This window comes from Sebastes umbrosus, chromosome 18 (assembly GCF_015220745.1).
Source record: "Sebastes umbrosus isolate fSebUmb1 chromosome 18, fSebUmb1.pri, whole genome shotgun sequence".
Lineage (NCBI taxonomy): Eukaryota > Metazoa > Chordata > Actinopteri > Perciformes > Sebastidae > Sebastes > Sebastes umbrosus.
The window spans coordinates 23680715-23700338 of NC_051286.1; the positions used below are offsets into that span (position 1 = coordinate 23680715).

Here is a 19624-nt window from a genome sequence, read left to right on the forward strand (position 1 = left end):
GCCCATTTAGAATGTTTATGGTGTCAAGTTTGAAAAAGGACAATATCACACTGCTGCCATTATTATTTAAAAATTTGAAATAAAATGTTCATCATCTGGGTAAAACCCATAATATTCCCATATACAAGTTGTTACGTTTTTAAGTAAGTCGTCCATGCTGGCACTTCACTGGCGTGCTGTAACGTAACTCCCCCGACCCTCCTACTCCCGCCACCCCCTGGTCGATCGGCGATCTGACACTTGGTCACATAGTCCGTTCAAAGCATCCTAATTGTGAATGCTCAGCTCTCACTGGTTTCCCACACTGTCAGTCACAACAGTGTCTACCTGTTCCTGAATGAAGCGATTGTATTGCTGTCTTAAAACCAACACTCCAACAATCAGCATTTCAGGCCAACAGGTAATCACAATTAAATATTTTAATCGATTGACGGCCCTATTCTTCACCAATGTTGTGTCCATTTGAATTCAGAGAAAGGTTTGGAGACGGTCAACTTTCTGGAGCTGACAACATGTTTTGGAGTTGTCACCTTAGACTCAACACAATCAAGGAGGAGTGTGAAAGCAATGTAAAAAGGAATTTGAAAACAACAACAGCACTGTCAAATGACTGTCCCTTTGGTGATGGGTCAGTTCCGTCTCCACCAGAGATTGGCTCCCATCACATGTTCCTCTTCTGTGTCTCGCTGAAGTTTCCATAGTGTCTCAAAATCAATAAAAAACACTTGTACGGACGACTCTTCGATACGTGTGCCTGTGACGTCTACAGGAGCTGCCAGCATCCCTCTTTCCATTTTTGTCTTCGTGCTCTATAATTACTCTGAGCTCTGCGTAATTTGGTAAACACCGGCACGCCTTCCAGACAAACATACACATAACAGCGTTGGAGCTGTTTAAGACGTTGGGTTTGGCCTCCGACACCTTTTCTCACCACTAACACCACCTCCGCAGTCGGTCAGCAGGCCTGAGTCCTCCGTGCTACCCAGAGACACTGGAGGACCAGGGCAGGGAACGCTAGGAGGGACGTACCATGACAACTACAAACATCTAACACAACAGTTAGTCTAAGAGCAATGGCTGAGTCCCTGCAACTAGGGAAGTCACCATACCTAGCATTTAGCAGACGATATCAAAATCAGTGAAAATTCCATGATTCTCAACACCCAATTCGATACCATGGGAAAACAAACAATAAACACTTTGAACTACAGTTAGGAAGTTAAACAGCTCATAATTCCCTCTCTGTTATCTATTTTATATTCCTGTGAAAACATCTCCTTCAAACAAGTAGATTTATTCTAGTTTCTTGCCAAAAACTACATTTTAAAATAGGGATGCACCGATACCAGTATCGGGTCTGATACAGTGCTCATGTACTCGTACTCGCAAAACGGCTCCGATACAACGGCACCGATACCACTTTACAGCAGCGTGACGTTAACCTCTCGTCACCATCTTTCGGGTCCTCACACTCCACCTCCCCGACGGTGCGGGCAAGACAGGCCGGTGGTGCGCCCGACCACGCTAGGCCGGGATCCCACCTCAGCCGGCGCACGCCGGCCCTCACTTTCATTGCGCCACGGGGTTTGCTTGCTCTGACTCACGCGTGCGTTAGACTCCTTTGCCCGTGTTTCAAGATGGGTTGGGTGGGTTGCCGACATCGCCACAGACCTCTGGTGCCTTTTACGTGGGCCGCGGCATGACACGGTTGGGGCGCACTGAGGACAGTCCGCCCTGGTCAACAGTCGCACCGGGAGCAGGGAGCCCCGTCACAGTACGGCGAGGTCCGGGCGGGGAGCGTGTAAAGCTGAGACCGCGAGCCACCCTCGCCCCGAGCCTTTCCAAGCTGACCTAGAGCTGGTCGCGGCGCACTGCCTCGTATGCGGGACTCCCCAGCCTGCCGTGTGTCGCTCACACCCTCCAGCTGGCTGTTAACGAGGTTCTTTTGGCACAGAGAAGTACTCGTATCGGTACTCGGTATCGGCGAGTACCCAAATGTAAGTACTTGTACTTGTACTTGTACTCGGTCTGAAAAAAGTGGTATCGGTGCATCCCTATTTTAAAAGTTTATATTTGAACCAGGACTGTCAATCCATTAGTTAAGGGATAATGTAAAGCGAGCCGGTCATTGGTGTGAAAAAGAACCCCCGACAGGGCGATGCTGCACCCCGACGTCTCATTCACATCTACCAGTTTTATTTATTGATGTAATCAGCTCTATTTTTGACTCATCTGATAAACTTTTAGTGCCTTTTTGTCAGTTTTGGGGCCTCCACACTATCCACCCCCCAGACAAGATGAAATATACTTGTATGTGCAATTTATCATAAGGTATCAAAGACCGATCTTAAGACGTATTGCAACACCAGCCCTATTAAAGCTGCTGGCTATGAGGATGGTGTGGGAGCTACAGTACAGTAAAAAATGAAAAGTACTGGTCATTATAGCACTTAGTCGGCTTTGATTGGCTTTTAACTGGCTCTAACGTAACCCATTACCTGCTCCTAAAATAAATCCTAAAATGAGAGCAAAATCTGATTTGGTAACCAAGCCGTTTAGTGTCTCTGGCTTTAATTCCTCTTTCTCATGAGACCAACCTTTCCATAATTCCATAATGACTTGGGCAAGGTTTTGTCAGGATGAAAAAAAAAAAGAAAAAAAGGCAGGATGCAGTGAAGGCTTTTTGGTTGCTATTCTGAATTACAGTTAGCCTCAGGTTGGTCAAACTCCCAACCATCTTTGGGTCTCTGTAATTGCAGCCAACACTCAGCCAGGAGGTCCAGCTTCAGTCCTTTCATTCATAAAGCTCCAAGTGCCTCTTAGTGGCATTTGGATATTAAAACTTTAAATCAGAACCACAGTCACTTCCCAGCTCAAACTCTCTATCTTTAGCTCCTACTTTCCACTCTTCCCTGCCGGGCACATCAACCTGCAATTACCTTCTCCCCCTACCCCCCCCCCTCCCTGCAAATCTCTGGGACTAAACGGAGACAACACAGTCCCAACTGAGAAATACAAAGCAAGGCATAAAATATACATATAAGGAGGCATTAATACATATTGTACGTCGCTGCCAGAGACAAAGCAGCGATGCTGGAATGATGTGGTTCTACAAGTCGACCAAAACACTCAACATATAAATCTTTCAGGGGTTTCCTTTTATATGTTTTCATAAGGTCAATTGTGATTAATCACAAATGAATTGCACATTTCTTTATCTGTTCAAAATGTACCTTAAAGGGAGATTTGTCATGTATTTATATCTCTTATCAGACTGCAGCCCAACAGGCAACAACAGCTGTCAGTGTGTCAGTGTGCTGACTTGAATATGACTTGCCCCAAACTGCATGTGATTATCATAAAGCGGGCATGTCTGTAAAGGGGAGACTCGTGGGTACCCATAGAACCCATTTTCATTCACATATCTGGAGGTCAGAGGTCAAGAGACCCCTTTGAAAATGGCCATGGCAGTTTTTATTTACCAAAATTTAACGCAAGTTTAGAGCATTATTTGGCATTCTCCAGGGTCTTCACTCTTCTCTCTGAGCCAGCTACAACCTCCAAAAGGCGGAATAGCGTTCATGCGTTAAAGAAATTAGTGTCGTTAAAACAAATTTGCGTTAACGCGCTATTATCGCTTTAACTTTGACATTCCTAATTTTCATAGTGGAACAATTCATGTATGGATTCCTATTATTTCATTTTACTATAAGAATTATGTCAATGTTGACCGATAACATAGTCACAGGGACAAATTGTGTATTACATTAGCATTATTAATTCACAACAAGGTGAAAATATATAAAATACAGTAAATATATATACATATATAGGGCGGTCAATCGATTAAATCATTTAATCACCAATAATGACATGATTGTCCATAGTTAATCACGATTTAAGGACAATTTGTATTAGGTATTTAATACTCTCATCAACATGGGAGTGGGCAAATATGCTGCTTTATGCAAATGTATGTATATATTTATTATTTATTAACAACACAAAACAATGACAAATATTGTCCAGAAAGCCTCACAGGTACTGCATTTAGCATAAAAAAATATATGCTCAAATGTCTCTAAAGGAGAGATGTTAAATTTTGGCGAGGAAAAACTGACGGGGGCCGTTTTCAAAGGGGTCCCTCGACCTCTGACCTCCAGATATGTGAATGAAAATGGGTTCTATGGGTACCCACGAGTCTCCCCTTTACAGACATGCCCTCTTTATGATAATCACATGCAGTTTGGGGCAAGTCATAGCCAAGTCAGCACACTGACACACTGACAGCTGTTGTTGCCTGTTGGGCTGCAGTTTGCCATGTTATGATTTGAGTATATTTTTTTATGCTAAATGCAGTACCTGTGAGGGTTTCTGGACAATATTTGTAATTGTTTTGTGTCGTTAATTGATTTGCAATAATAAATATATACATAAATTTACAAAAAGCAGCATAGTATTAAATACTTGACAAATCTCCCTTTAAGGTACATTTTGAACAGATACAAAAATTTTCAATCAAATACACTCAAAAACGAACAAAATAATCAAGACTACTCATTAACAACACCTTAAAAATGACAAAAATAAAATGCAGTTAAGTTCATAAAAAAACATTGTGTAAAGCAGAAAATAAAAGGTCATGTTTGATCTTCTCTCCGTCGATGCAAAACACATTTCATCAGAATCGTTTTTAGACAAACAAATGTGACTCCGGTATACGCACTGTTTCACGATAATGAGGAAAACAGAAGATGTGCATGTTGGGGGACGACCCCTGTCATCAGCAGAGTTAATTGATGGAGCATTGAGTCACGTCTGGAGAGCAGCAGCAGCAGCAGCAGCAGCATGTTAAGACGTTTGGAGGGGCAAAACAGTGGTTACTGTAGCCCCTTCCCAGAAATACCACCCACCCTGCTGTCTGAAAACACACTAGAAGTCCATATCATGCTCTGTCTCCACTGCTTTCCATACAGTACATCTCCCATCCTAATTACATGTTTATGCACTGTGACTGCCTTTTGCCATGTACAGCACGAGCTTAACCAGAAAGAAATCTAAGTAGCCGTTTACATTAAACCTCACAGTGGCCAGATTTAGATAGGGAGGCATTAATTCTGACACACAAAAAAGAGAAGAAAGAAAAGATCCAATTGAAATAAAAAAGCAGCCATGCCTCGCTGCGGTCACAGCCACTTTCATGATGGGATGCAGTGGCATATCTGCAGTTTTAAAAGTTGTTAAATGTTGACTCCACCCCCCACACTACTCTGTCATTTCACTCTCAGAGTTTACCAAAGATGCCCACGGCTCGCTGACGTTGACAGTTTAAATGATACGGGAAAAGGAAGAAAGGCTTTTTCAAGATTTATAACACAGTGGCTTCGCCAATTAGGACTGTTGTGAAGTCAATGAGGATCACTGCGTTATGCAAAAAATAAGATCTGATCTCACATTCAGGCGTCAACGCATTCTTCAAGACTACTTTCAAACTTCACTGCTTTCATTATTTCATTTATTTATTTATTTAGGAGGAAGAAGACGTAAATAACGCAAGCTCCAAATTCTTCCAAAAATCATCTCTGCCAATGTTTTATGAGGAAGGGAAAGCTTTGTCATGACTTGAGGATACACACACTGCGTTTTGGTGAGAAACACTGATTGTTAACGGAACTTTATTTATTTTTCATTATGAACAGAATGTGAAGAGGTCACATTGTTGACGTCATGTCAAGGTGTATCGTGTTGCAGAGATATCTACTGAAATGAGCATGCTAACCATCTAGCCCCGGCCCTTCCTGTCTTGTAATACCACCTCTACCTCGAGAGGAGATAGCGAGTCACTGCAGCATCCAGTCTGCCCTCAGTCCAACATGAGAGGACCAAGAAGTAGAGCTGCCCCGAGGACTTGTCAGTCACATTGAAGGTACAGGGTAACCATGTATGCGTATTGATACTTTGTCTACCGAGAAACGAAGACTACAGCTCGTATTTTTGTTTCGTCCTCTCTGTTGCCGGGAGACGGGGGGTCTGCTCGGAACTGCTCCGACTTCCCACCAGATCAGCAAACTCTCTGTTGCTGCTGTTACGCAGGTTAGAACCAAGAATCATCACCACCTGTGCTGTGAGTTGCCGCTGGCTGAATTTGAGTTGCTATGGCAAACCGCTAACTGATGGTCCGTCTCGCAGGGCTGCCACATGGTCTGCTCCGGCGAGGTAGTCTTCTGGTGTCGGGGAGGAAACCATTACGCTGCTGCCGTTTGTAGCAGAGTGTAAAAATGTAGCACTCCCATTGCAAAGAATTAAAAAAAGAAAAAAACGTGAATATAGCGGTTGCGGCGGTTGCTTGCAACCCCCTGCGGTTGGTTTGTCAATATTGCGGTTATTGCGACAGCCCTGGTTGGTAGTTGGCTTTTCTTTTTCTATAACTGATGACTGATTGTATGGACCCAGTAGTAGAGGTTGAAATGCTGCCCCCTATTTGTTTGTATTAGGTGGCCAGGGATTACACAGTGCACCTTTAAGTGACAGACAGTCATCTTTGGTCAGTCTGTACTGTAATAAATTACAGTACAGACTGACCAAAGATGTCTCTGAGTAAGTTTGGTGATTATTCTACTGAAAGACGATACATTCTGATATTGATCTCTGAATGCCACAGATCAACATCTCTGTCCCATGTAAACACAATACTATATTAGACTTTACATTTACTACGACGGAGTATTAGGGCCACATTGAGGGAAAAAAATAAATCTGAGATTTCGAGAATAATGTCATAATATTATGAGAATAAAGTCATAATATTATAAAGGAGTAATTGTACGTGTTATTTTAGAGGGGAAATAGTGTGAATAACCAAATACTTCATCTTTTGGCATATCAGCACCACATTATCATCAGTATCAGGACCTTGAAAAGATTGTGCAAGAAACTACGTTTATTCTGAAGAAAGAACCACACAGACCTGATGGGGAAACTGCCTCTTCTGAGGAGGAGGAAATGACTTTTGTTTTCGTAAAGTTATGACTTTATTCTCGTAATATTACGACTTTTTTCTCATAAAGTTATGACTTCATTCTCAAAATCTCAGATTTTTTTTTTTCCCTCAATGTGGCCCTGATACTCTGTCGTAATTTACTACCTCAGTGTATAAAAAAACACTTGCTGGAGACTTTTATAACCCTCGATCAGAGGGTGACATGTATGCACACATTCACAGTACAACTATAGCTATGTTCAAAGTCCCTGTACTGCTGCAGCTCAGTGAATGTGAACTGCAGACTGGAGGCTCCTCAGAGGATGAAGCACAAAACCTCACTCCTGCCCCCTGGTGTCTTTTAAAGCTGCACTGTGGATCCCCTGCAGCAAACCACAGCCCAGTTTGCAAAAATCACAGAGAGAATATACAGACATAAACCTGCCAGCATCATGACAGGCTTCACTATGTGAAATCTGAACACAAATCAAGCCTGTGGTGAGTCTGATGCATCTAAGCTGTCTGTCAAACCCAGAAATTTCAGATTACAAAAAAAATCCAGCATCCATTAAAACCTGAGTTATTTTTTTGCTTCCTAATTATACTACCTCTCTATATATCTCTCCATGTATAGAGGTATTTACCTATGTACATTTACCTGTCCAGAAATGGACATTGACATTTAAAAAACCTGAACTGCTGATCCATATACGCCCTGAAAAATTTCAACAAACAAAACTGAAAAAAAAGAGTTTGATGTCATGTCAGATTGAACCAAAACTGACAGAAAATAGCCGTCTGGTGTATAAGTGTAGTCTACCACAGCCTCACCAATATAGAGTCTTCAGACGGGGAGGAAAATATTGTCAGACTTCACAGTCTTTACTTTTCCAAAAAAACACCCTGTCACAAGCCACTCAGTCAATAACATGATGTTTTTAGCAATAAGCACCGGGTGTTTGTGCAGTTCAAAAAAATGCAAATCCAGGCTAAATAAGGGACACTCGGGACGGGGAGTTTAACACTCCTGACTCATCTGTCAAAAAGTGCAAACACAGTGATTTATGACTAAATAAATGATGTTAAGATCTGCACAACCACGAATGTAACTTTAAGCGAGATAAATCAAGAAACTAACTAATGAAAACGTCAGCCAAAGGGAGTTTGACAGGAATCCCCTCTCTGCTGCTGCTGCTGCTGCTGCTCCGCACAGCCAGAGAGAACCAGCTGAGGAGAGAGAGAGGAAGGAGACGGGGAGGAGAGGGAGGCCTGTCACTTCATAGTGACGGTCCTCCCTCTCGTGGACATGGCACCCGTCATTAAAGATGATGACATCAGAGCAGGGGAGGTAGATCCTCCACGGTGCTGGAGACCGGCTCGGTATAAATACCTTGAGCCCAGTGCCCTGGGAAGAAGCAGCTGCCACTCAGACAGACAGACTCCACAACTAAGGATATAACAGTGCAGTGCCGGGACAGCAGCCGCCCGACGACCCCCCCAGCTGTTTCTCTGGAGCGTAAACCTTACCGGTAAGGTGGCTTTTTTTTCTAAATTTCAGGTTAGTGCATGGGGGATTCCCAACTTGCAGCCTGGCGGCTCTCACTGAGGAGGGGGGGCTGATGGCATTACAAGTGTAATGAGCCATGTGCTATGGCTGGGTTTATACTGGGACAGATTTTGTGCATGTGATAAAGATTTGATTATAAAAAGTCTTCAGTCAGAGGTGTTAAATGCTGATATTTTTCACAGTAGCTGCTCACTTCAGGAAAGAAAAACTGATAGATCTGATCGCTTTATAAATGAAAGATTCTGACATTTATTTGCAGATATCTTCTTATTCAGAGTAACTGATGCATCAGCCACACTGCACTTCACTTTCACTGTCAAGTGTCATTTAAACGCAGCAACACAGGTGCACCCTGAGATCTTACAAAGTCTCTAGGGTGCCGATTGTCACTTTAAAGAGAGCTTTAACGACGCTTCTTCTCATAAACGGATTCTGTCTTTTGCAGGTTAAGCTTCCCAAGATGGACCTGAGGGTAACCAGCGTCCTCCTCGTCCTCCTAGCTTTGGCTGAGGCGACCCCCAACAGGTACCATGTGCCAAAAGTGAGCAAGGCTGCCTACCCCGTCAAGAGTCACGGTGAGTCACGAATGTCTTCTTCTTCTATCACCGGGGGGGGGGGGTTGTCCACGTGAAAATGTTTTTACTATAACAATAATCATGACAATCTGGTGATATGGGGGATATGCTGAAATGAACTAGGAATGCAGAAGGTTGAAATTAAACTGGGGGGGGGATAAGCAGGAGCAGCATCTACTTATGTTTAGTATAATAATTAAACTTCAGCCGAGCCCGTTGTTTCATTTCAGATGACTGCGGGCTGCAAACTGCTCACACACCGTATCAGCTCCATTAGCCATCCGTCTTTGTTCAACAATTAAAACTAATCGAGACAAATGAAATTGCAAAAATAGCTCCAGATGACACTTCCAGTTACACTTGCGGTGAAATTTATGGGCCATATGCTTTACAGGCTTTGAATTATTATAACTTGTGAGGCATCCAACCAAAGGTGTTTAAAAGCAATCCAAAAAATGAAATATAGACTTCCAGCCTACAATCATGTGACACCTACACTCCTTCTGGAATGACTTATAAGTCACTGTGATCTACTGTCAAATCCAATTAAGGACATAACTTAATAACTGTAATAAGAATAACTGATCTGAAAATCATCAGAATCGACTGTGAACCCTGGAAATATGTCTGATGAATGAGACACATTAACTGCAGATTCAAGCCACTGTATTAATCGTCTTTGTCCTCACCACCACTACTCTGACCTTTCAGTAAGGTTCTCTGTTGGCTCATACACATCAGTACACGGGGCCCGCCCGCCCTGCTCCATTAACTAGTCATCAAGGTGCACACCCCAGCAGGTCCAACGCGACGTCTCATTGGCTGAGAGCAGAAGGCTGTGGTTGAACTGGCTGAACTTTCTGCAAATGTGTATAACTGTATACAACTGTGATGTGGAGGATAGCTGTAAAAGAGCACTTGTGCTCTGGATAAATAAAGGTTAAAAAAGGAAACACCTCTGGATGTGTGATAAAAAAAGCCCAAAGCCAAACCCAAAGCCTTGGTGTAACTGCCAGGATGATGTATTATAACACTATATTTTACATCCCAACTAAACAATGACTCAAATTCTGCTTTCGACAATTGAATTTATTTCTCTCCAGTTTTATTTTTGAAGAGGGTTTCTGATGTGGTTCGACCAGACGCAAAAATAGAACAGAAAGCCGACAATAAGAGCCCAAATTTGACAAATCTCCAAAACAGATGTTGTTACCGCGGTGCGGGCACACCCTAACTAACTGCTTTGTGGTGTTAAATTCACGCCACATAATTGGAAAGGAAAAAAAAAAACACAGACTGCAGAGAAACGCTCTCACAACCTCAAACAGCACATCTAACAAACAAACAAACCACGGCACATTTACTGTAGCGTCACTCTGTAGCTGGGATAATAGAGCCAGTAGAAAGGACGAGGAGTGAGAATAGAACTACTGAATAAAGACTCCGACTAAGGTTTATTGAAGGCAACCAAATTAAGAATTGATATACTGGTAGGTGCTACTCTGAATATACTGTAAGCATAGTAGTGCTCTGCAGTGTTAACAGGTCATACGTGGTTCAGCTACTGTGGCCAGTATCATCACCTCCAGTTTGTGGCGTTCCTGGTTGCCAAAAAAGTCCACTTCTGGCACAAATATTCTCTGTGGGGTTTCAGGCACAACCTCATGTGGCTTGAAAATTACAGGCCCAACAAAGCATCTTCTTCTCAAAACACCATTTCAAAAGAGAGGTCGACACCATTGGATTTGATTCTTTGACAGGTCATACTTCTCTTTTGGCAACGATGCATCAAGAATTATGACGTGTAAAGGAATGCAGTGTGAAAGCAGTTCTTATCAGAGATGGTTCCTCCATGGACTCTGTTGTTCCTGCCTCTTTTAAAGTTAAAGCCATGGTAGATGAGAGTTTAATATAGTTATTAATTTATATATATGTAGGTAGGCTTGGAAATATATTTCCATAATATTTCCATTGTGACTTCAAACAGAAATTAAATTATTTCACATGTGTACTATGTAAATTAGTTTTAAGCTAACTAGTAGAATACATCAAATGGCAAAAACAAATTTCATTTTGTTAGCTGTTCCTCACAAATTAAATAAAAAACCTGACGAACAATTTAAAGAGAGAATACAACTGGGTGCCCTGTTGTCAAACATCAAATAAACGTCTAAAAAAAAAATTTAAAAAACAATGTTGCCTCTGCCACATGTTGCTTTTACAGGGTGGGTAATTCTTATATTGACTTTAGTGATAAGTACTAGTGAGCAATAACCTCCAGTACAATAACAAACTCATGTCATGCACCAATTTAGTGCATATACATGCACTCATTTGACCTTGCCCTATAAACTCTACTTTATGTGGCAGGAAATGCATCATGGTGATGTTGACAACTTGCAGACCACTAACTATACATTCAAGGCCTCGGTCAGTGCAGGAAAATTTAGGGGTGCAGTATATTGCGGGCAAATGAAACTGCAATGCACAGGAGCTGGTGTGTTGGGTCCCACGCCAGCAGACATAAGCTTGGTGAGAAAACATCTCGTCAGACCGGTGGAGCTGTGAACACTATCCTGGGAAAAAAGGAGTGCTGTCCCCACATCCCATCCCACAATCATAGGGAGTAGTGTTTTGAGTCAGGTTGCGGTCTTATGGTGTACAATACCAAACCTAGGGTTATTCAACGAAGAAGGCCTCTTACGTAATGAATTGAAAAGGCACAAGGTGCTTCAAAATGATCACATACAGTATGCTCTATTTCAGTATTTAATTTCCTTGGGGAAAACTAAGGATGTTTTTTTAAAGTCTGTATCAATTGTTGTGTGCCTGTATGTGTATTTTATATATTCACAAGTTCACTAAATCCAACTATAAACATAAGCTGAATCAAATTGATCAAAGAAAGATACCTGAGACGTGTACAACGTGTGGATCATGTAACCTGAATAATGACATCACGTTGTCTGTGTTTATGTATTCCCTAGCCGTTGCAGGCCATCCAGGTCCTCCAGGTCCTCCAGGTGAGCCAGGAGCAATGGGACCATCTGGACCTCCTGGAAAGAGTGGTACAGGACATACTGGACCACAAGGCCAAGCAGGTCCACCCGGACCCCCTGGCTACTCTCAAGCAGGTAAACCCGGTTCCCCAGGTAGCCATGGAAAATCAGGTAGCCCTGGGACCCCTGGTCTGAGAGGTGAACCTGGAGCAACTGGACCAATGGGTGCCAGAGGTGCACCTGGTGCACATGGATCACCTGGACCTTCTGGACTTTCTTCTAGTGGAAAACCTGGAGCATCTGGCCTCCCTGGCTCAATGGGACCAAGAGGAGAGTCTGGTTTGAAGGGACATCCTGGCATTCCTGGTCTTCCTGGCATCAAAGGAGAGAGAGGCATTGGAGTTCCTGGGGTTCAAGGACCACCAGGTGGAGTTGGACCAATGGGCCCATCTGGAATGCCTGGCAAATCTGGAGTTGGTATACCTGGTGCCACTGGCTATCCTGGAGAACCTGGCAAGGGTGGTGTGCCAGGAAGAGATGGTGCTCCTGGGCCAATGGGTATGCAAGGACCAAAGGGTCACACTGGGCATCCAGGTGCAGGAGCATCAGGAAAGCCAGGCCAGAATGGTACCCCAGGTGTGGCTGGACCTATGGGTTCTAAAGGTCCACAGGGTCCAGCTGGTCAACCAGGCTCCCCTGGCATGCCAGGTGTAGGCAAAACGGGCGAACCTGGAATACCAGGTAGCAGAGGATCCCCCGGTACTTCAGGAACCACTGGTCAGAAAGGAGAGCCAGGCCCAACTGGTTATACTGGTCAGCCAGGTGCTTCTGGTCCTATTGGCCCAGCTGGTCCACAGGGTGCAAGGGGATTCCAGGGTGAGGGAGGCCCCAATGGACCCAAAGGCGACACTGGTATGGTAGGTGCACCAGGCCCAAGGGGAACCAAGGGTGAGCAGGGAGCTCAGGGTTTCACTGGAAAACCAGGTGCCCCTGGGGCAGTAGGTCCTTCAGGAATTCCAGGGCATAATGGTCCTCAGGGTCAAAAGGGTACACAAGGCCATACTGGTTCCCCAGGAATCCCAGGCGGAAATGGTGCCCCAGGACTAAAAGGACACACAGGCCCCTCAGGAGGACCAGGAAAAAGTGGTGAGAATGGAAGGCCAGGACCCATGGGACCAGGTGGGCCCTCCGGTCCAGCAGGTCCCACTGGACTTAAGGGTCATCCAGGTCTTCCAGGCACACCTGGCCCAGCTGGCCTGACAGCTAAGGGAATTTCTGGTCCTCAGGGTCCACCTGGAATTCCAGGTCCCAGAGGTCAAGATGGTCACCCAGGCGCCGCCGGTCAACCTGGTCAACCTGGCCCACCAGGAGAGGTGGTCTACCACCATGAGAAGAGCATGCCAGTCAAGTCCCACGAGGTTGTGATGTCTCATGAGATGATGAAGGCCCCCATGTCCGCCTTCAGTGCTGTGCTGACCAGAGCCTACCCCGAAGCTGCAGCCCCTATTCCGTTCAACCAGGTTCTTTACAACGGGGAGCAGCACTATGACGAGCACAGCGGCGTGTTTACCTGCCAGATCCCAGGCCTCTACTATTTCAGCTATCATGTGCATGTCAATGGTGCCAATGCGTTGGTGGCCCTCTACAAAAACGAGGACCCAGTTCTTTTCACCTATGATGAGTACAACAAAGGCTTCCTGGATCAGATGTCTGGCAGCACTGTTCTTATGCTGAACCCTGGTGACAGAGTCTACGTCCAGGTCCCCGATGAGGAGAGCAATGGCATATTTGCAGCAGATAATGTTCACTGTGCTTTCTCTGGGTTCTTGATTGCCTCAACGTGATTTCACAAATCCAAATAAACCTCAAAACCTTACAAAAAATTGAACTACTCAGACAAACAGATCAGTTTATAAAATTCCAAATTGAGATTGTTCGATTTAAAAAAACTCATATGGTTGTAAGTTTAACTGCCTCATTGAAATCTTTATAATTTGCTAACAAATGACTCGACTGACAGAGGTATTAATGCTGAGTACAATTTTTAAATATATGGTTCAAAATGATCCCTTTCCCCATCAGTTCACTATGTGTGTGCTTTTGCAATTTTAAGAAACATGCAACAACATTGGAAGATATCTCAAGTGGTGCTTTACAACTGCCTGTAACATTTACAGCATGTCTTGTATTTGTGTTTGTTTTTATAATGTCTGTTGTTTAAGAATTTTCCTGTGATATACATACAAAAGACACACAAAACTGTTGTACTATATGTTATTAGATATTCTCACAAGCACTGTGATCAGCAAAACAACACAGAATGAGAAATTCAAACTGCATTTTGTTTTCAAAAATGTCCAATTGGATGTGTTAAGTTATGTACCACTTACTGACCAAAACACAGAATAAAACTTCTAGTTTGAAAAAAAAAAAAGCATCCTGTGTATTATGTGTGTGTGTTGTTCTTATTTACAGTATGGGTCCTTGACAAGAAGATATTAGAAATAAGCAATACACTAAAAATGTGTGCTGCTTTGGAATAAAAAGGCGTACCTTTGAATGCCGACGTGTTGTAATTGTGGTCGATGGCAGCAAGCATATCTTTCCAAAAATCGGAATTCACCTCATTTCCTCGCTGTTCAAAAAAACATAAAAAGTTACAATTTAATATGTTTTTCCACAACAAAATCTCAATTTGAAAGCAATACCTTATGAGATATTACCTTATTCAGCATGTCCACAACTCTTCCACACAGGAGAGCCCCAGGCAGGTCAAAGTAGTTGTCATAGAAATAGTATTTTGCTGCAAAGACGAAAAAATACATCAATGAAACCTAGTGACAGGTGATGTGAAATAATCCCAGATAATGCACTTCAGCCTACTGAACAGAACGGCATATAGCTATGAGGTAATAAAGATGGATTCAAACATCATACCAGATCTTGTGAAGGAGGTATTGAGGTCGTCGAAGTGCTTCCACTCCCGCTTTGGACCATAATGTTTGATGATGTCTTCTGTGCTGAGGTCATTGCTTCCATGTGTCGCTCTAATCAAGCAAAGGATAAAAACCTTTCTGTTATCCACTTTAAAAGGTCAGTGAAAGCATAGCAGTGATAACTTTGATAAATGCACTAAAGAGATGTTTTGGGAGGCAGATCAAATATATTTCATGCACCAAGAGCGTACCGCAAGACGGTTCCATCCTCAGCCAGCTTCACGAGGTTTCCATCCTCCAGATCCACCACCAGTCCTTTAAAACTGGACACAACATTCTGCATGTTAGAAATATAATATATAAAGATCACCGCTGCTGTCCTGTACTCAGCATGGACAACTCAGTGCCGACCTTCCCAGAGGACAGAGGTTTGCTTACCAAGCCGCTACAGCCACATTTTAACTACATGCAACAAAGGAACAACACACTTAGAGACAAGCAGAATATTAAGCTAGAAATACACAAACAAGACAACATGTAGGACTTGTAGAGCCAGTGAGTGACTTGAATAGATGCCATAGGACAGTGGTTCCCAACCTTTTTCCTTAAGAGACCCCTTCTCTATCATTGAGTAAACTGACGACCCCGGACTAAGGGACATATTTTATGGATATTTCATATTATATTCAACGCACAACAATACAGACTGGCTGATAAATTGTACAATTGACTCAAATAGTGAACACAAGAACTGCAGGAAGGTGAAGTAAAACGAGGCATTTGGATGAACTGGTTCCCAACCTGGGGGTCCCGACCCCGGCCTTTTTGATTTTAAGGGGAGTAAGACAACTTATTTTAAAAATATACAGTTGGCCTATATCTCAGCATTTCATTCAATTCTGTGAAAAAAAAAAAAACTAAATGAAATTGATTGAATTAATTGAAAATCGGAGCGGGTCCTCTTCACAGCCATTCAGCCAGTTTTGGGCAAATCATAGTCGAGTCAGCACACGGACTTGTTTTGTGTTGTTAATTGATTTCCAATAATAAATATAGCAGATAAAATATAAGCAAATATAAAGCAGCATATTTGCCCATTCCCATGTTGATAACAGTATTAAATACTTGATAAATCTCTCTTTAAGGTACATTTGCAATTAATCACAATTAAATATCTTAATTGATTGACAGCCCTATATATATATTTGTTTATATATATATATATATATATACAGTATATATGTTTATATATATAAATAAATCAGCCAGGCCAATATGTAGGCCAATATTAACTTAATGCAGGTATAACGGTATTGATATATTTTGGCCAATAAGTTAAAGTTAGAAATTGCACTACAGAAGAAGTCAATTTGAGGTGACTTAGGAACAGACTTCCATATGACAAGTTGACATACGTCCCATTCACTATGTATCATGGTCACAATTTTAAAAGAAAAAATCAAAAGGATTTGTATCAAAATAATTTGTTTATGATGTGTGTTTATGTTCAAAAAATGACAATCTGCATCTCTCTATGTTTCTCTCTCTCTCTCTCCATCCATCCATTATTTGTAACAGCTTATCCTATTTTTTCTCATCATGGTCTTTCAGATGCTGTATGATGTGTTTTTATGTCTACATACAGTCTGTATCCGATCTGCTCAGTAATATAATGTATCTGCTGGGCACTTACAGCTTTCAATAGTTTGAGTCTGGTAGAGTGACACCCACATGTGCATATTGATTTTACTTGGATTTGGGTTGGGTAGAAAACAGGAGAGGCACAATCCTCAGCGACGGAGATGGTAGTGCAATATAATCACAGGATTGTTTTAGCCATATGTGTTAGATGAATGTAATCTGTCTTAATACTAAACAGGCAAGGTCATTATACGACATGTAAAGCATCAACTGCTGCTGTTGCTGACTCACCAGAAGTCCCAGGTAGCAGGGGTGAGGTTCAGCAGGTCCTTGTCATAGCCTTTATGCTCCACCAGATACCTGGCAAAGCTCTCATAGATCAGCTGATGAAACAAAGAGGACATAACATCATCACTCACAACTCATATTGCTAATGACAACGACAATGGAATGCTACTGAACTATAAACTGCAACTGAATGCCAAGAATATAAAGGTTTCTCTTCCAACTAAACACTAAACTTTCCTTTACAGCTCACTTATGTTTCATTCATGTGAGTGAGATCCAGACCGAAGCTGGAGCGCAAGCCGCGACGATGGCGTGACGTCGGGACCCCATGACCGAGTCATGTGGCTGAGCGGACGCTACTGCACATGTTCAATATGTCCAACATCTAGGTACTTTTCCAGGCGGAAGTCGAGCCACTTAGGCTTCATGCGCCTCTGAGCAACTTTCATAGGAATGAACGGGGCCCCGCCTCCAACGCTCTGCTCCTAAACGCATCTGCAAGATTTCCCAGAATGGAGGAAAACAACCAATCAGAGCCGAGCTCGAGCCTTGCCGTCTCTGAGCAGCTGTCAATCACTCGCAAACTCTGATCTTGCCCTATTTCTCTCCTCGAGTGTTTTCAGAAACATCTTGTAGTGTACTGTTTAGCTGTAACTACCAGTCGGAGCAAACTTTCTCATTTTACAGCTAAACAGTACACTATAAGATGATTCTGAAAACACTTGAGGAGAGAAATAGGCATTAAAGTAACAGAATATTGATTCATATTTGATCAGCGCTGCCTAGTTTGACCGTTTGATCGGAGTTCGCGAGTGATTGACAGCTGCCTCCGTTGAATGAACAGCCAATAGGAACGCTCTCTCTCTCTGAAATGACCAGCGATTGGTCAAAGTCTCCCATCACCGGGGATCGATTTTTTTAAAGCCTGAAAACAGAGCCATGAGGAGGTGCAGAAGTCTCTCAGAACACTTGAATTATAATATGCTGAAAGGTTATTATTTATAGAATGTTTGACCTATGATGCCAAAAAATATTCTGCCTATATTGCCGCTTTAATCAGAAGTACAGTGAATTTCTTTATTGGGTATAACCTTTTAGGGGTTTCCTATCTATCCTATGCTGCTGCACAGACAGGGATTAGTAGACACATACCTTGTGACATGCATGGGGACCAGAGAGAGCATAATGAACTCCAGGCCTGATGATGATGAACAGGCCATAATGACTGGCTGGGATTCAACAGTCATTTATAGGTTAAAATCCAGCTGTGTGACTCTGATTGATTCTATAGCTTCTAATAATAATAATAATAGCAAATGATATATGAGAAGATGCTGCTGCCAGCAGGCCTGCATGAGAGGATTTAAAGGCATGTATGGTGATGATGATGAGCAACCTGTGAGTCACGCAGAATGACTGCAGCAGCAGCAGCAGCATCAGGAGCATCGCATCATCATCATCATCACCCTGTACACACATCTCCCCTCCATCCATTCAACACTAACACAATGCAATCCGTGCAGCCGAGGCAGGATTTGACGGGTGGCCGTGGTGGAGCGTATTGTATTGACGGCTCCTCCGGTGCTATTTTTACTCCAGATGTGTTGCTGCGGATCGAAGCGTCGCGGCCACCGTATCATGTTATGTAGTGGTGGAGCTCTAGCCGCTGCCGCCGCATACTAACGCACTCACCCTGGAGGTCTCCTTCAGATGGTAGCGGCACAGTGTGTGGTCCAGGTCGAAGCCGATAACGTCGCCGTCCGACAGGCTGAAGTATTCGCTCATGGTGGCGGCAGAAGCTGGGGGAGGACTGCGGTGGAAAGCGCTCCGTCACCGTCCACACATTGACTTGTGCACCGCAGCAGCAGCACAACAACACCACCGCCACCGATGTGTGTCAATGTCACTGACTTTGACGCGCTGCTCAGCCTTTAGCTCTCCGTTACCGCCGAGGACTATTCACCGAAAGTCGTTGTCCCTGAAAGCCGAACTAACTGGTTACCACTGAACGGTTAACGTCAATAAGTTGCCCCCATTTGGAGAGGCAGAAGTTAAACTCGTGTGTTGCCAGAAGAAGGCGGCAGAGAGGCGAGAGAGCAGTGGTGGTGGGAGCGGAGGGAGAGCGTGCACTGCTTCCGGGTTTGTGACGGGAACCGTAACACACGGTGTAAATGCGCAACATGAATTTTTGGAAAGCGCATGACATTTTATATTAAATTTTTTTATTGGCACATAAAGTACAAAAAAGTACAATGAAGCAGTACAACTGTAAATAAATCAGTGTTTTACATGTTTGAAACAGTGTTATCCTAGACCCGTATTTCCAACCCCCGCCTGTTCCTCTTTGTAGTGATGGAGATAATGTGGTGCACACGGAAAGTTTGGTAACGCGCACATTGAATTACATTGAATAATCCAGAGAAGGGAAAACAAAAATTAAATAAATAAATAGATGGATAAAATAAATAACAATAATAATTGTAAACAGATCAATATTAAATTGTAAATTATATTTCTTCTGTTCAAAATGTACCTTAAAGGGAGATTTGTCAAGTATTTGATACTCTTATCAACATGGGAGTGGACAAATGTGCTGCTTTATGCAAATGTATGTTTATATTTATTATTGGAAATCAATT

At 43.0% G+C, this 19624-nt stretch overlaps 2 protein-coding genes across 2 annotated transcripts in view; one reads left to right on the forward strand and one right to left on the reverse strand.

Moving 5' to 3' along the window:
* Positions 1-19154, reverse strand: part of nt5dc1 (5'-nucleotidase domain containing 1) — a 64627-nt gene extending 45473 nt beyond the window's left edge. Inside the window, exons 1-6 of the mRNA XM_037750344.1 lie at positions 18678-19154; positions 16989-17080; positions 15308-15379; positions 15058-15167; positions 14844-14923; positions 14674-14755 (exon numbers count right to left, since the gene is read on the reverse strand). Coding sequence (XP_037606272.1) covers positions 14674-14755; positions 14844-14923; positions 15058-15167; positions 15308-15379; positions 16989-17080; positions 18678-18770 — 529 coding nt within the window. The 5' untranslated portion in view covers positions 18771-19154. The remainder of the gene's footprint in view (positions 1-14673; positions 14756-14843; positions 14924-15057; positions 15168-15307; positions 15380-16988; positions 17081-18677) is intronic.
* col10a1b (collagen, type X, alpha 1b) lies at positions 8366-14554 on the forward strand. Its single transcript, XM_037750342.1, has 3 exons — positions 8366-8508; positions 8992-9121; positions 12109-14554. The coding sequence occupies exons 2-3, from the start codon at positions 9007-9009 to the stop codon at positions 13962-13964; spliced, it is 1971 nt and encodes a 656-aa protein (XP_037606270.1). The 5' UTR covers positions 8366-8508; positions 8992-9006; the 3' UTR covers positions 13965-14554.
* Positions 19155-19624: the final 470 nt, after the last annotated feature.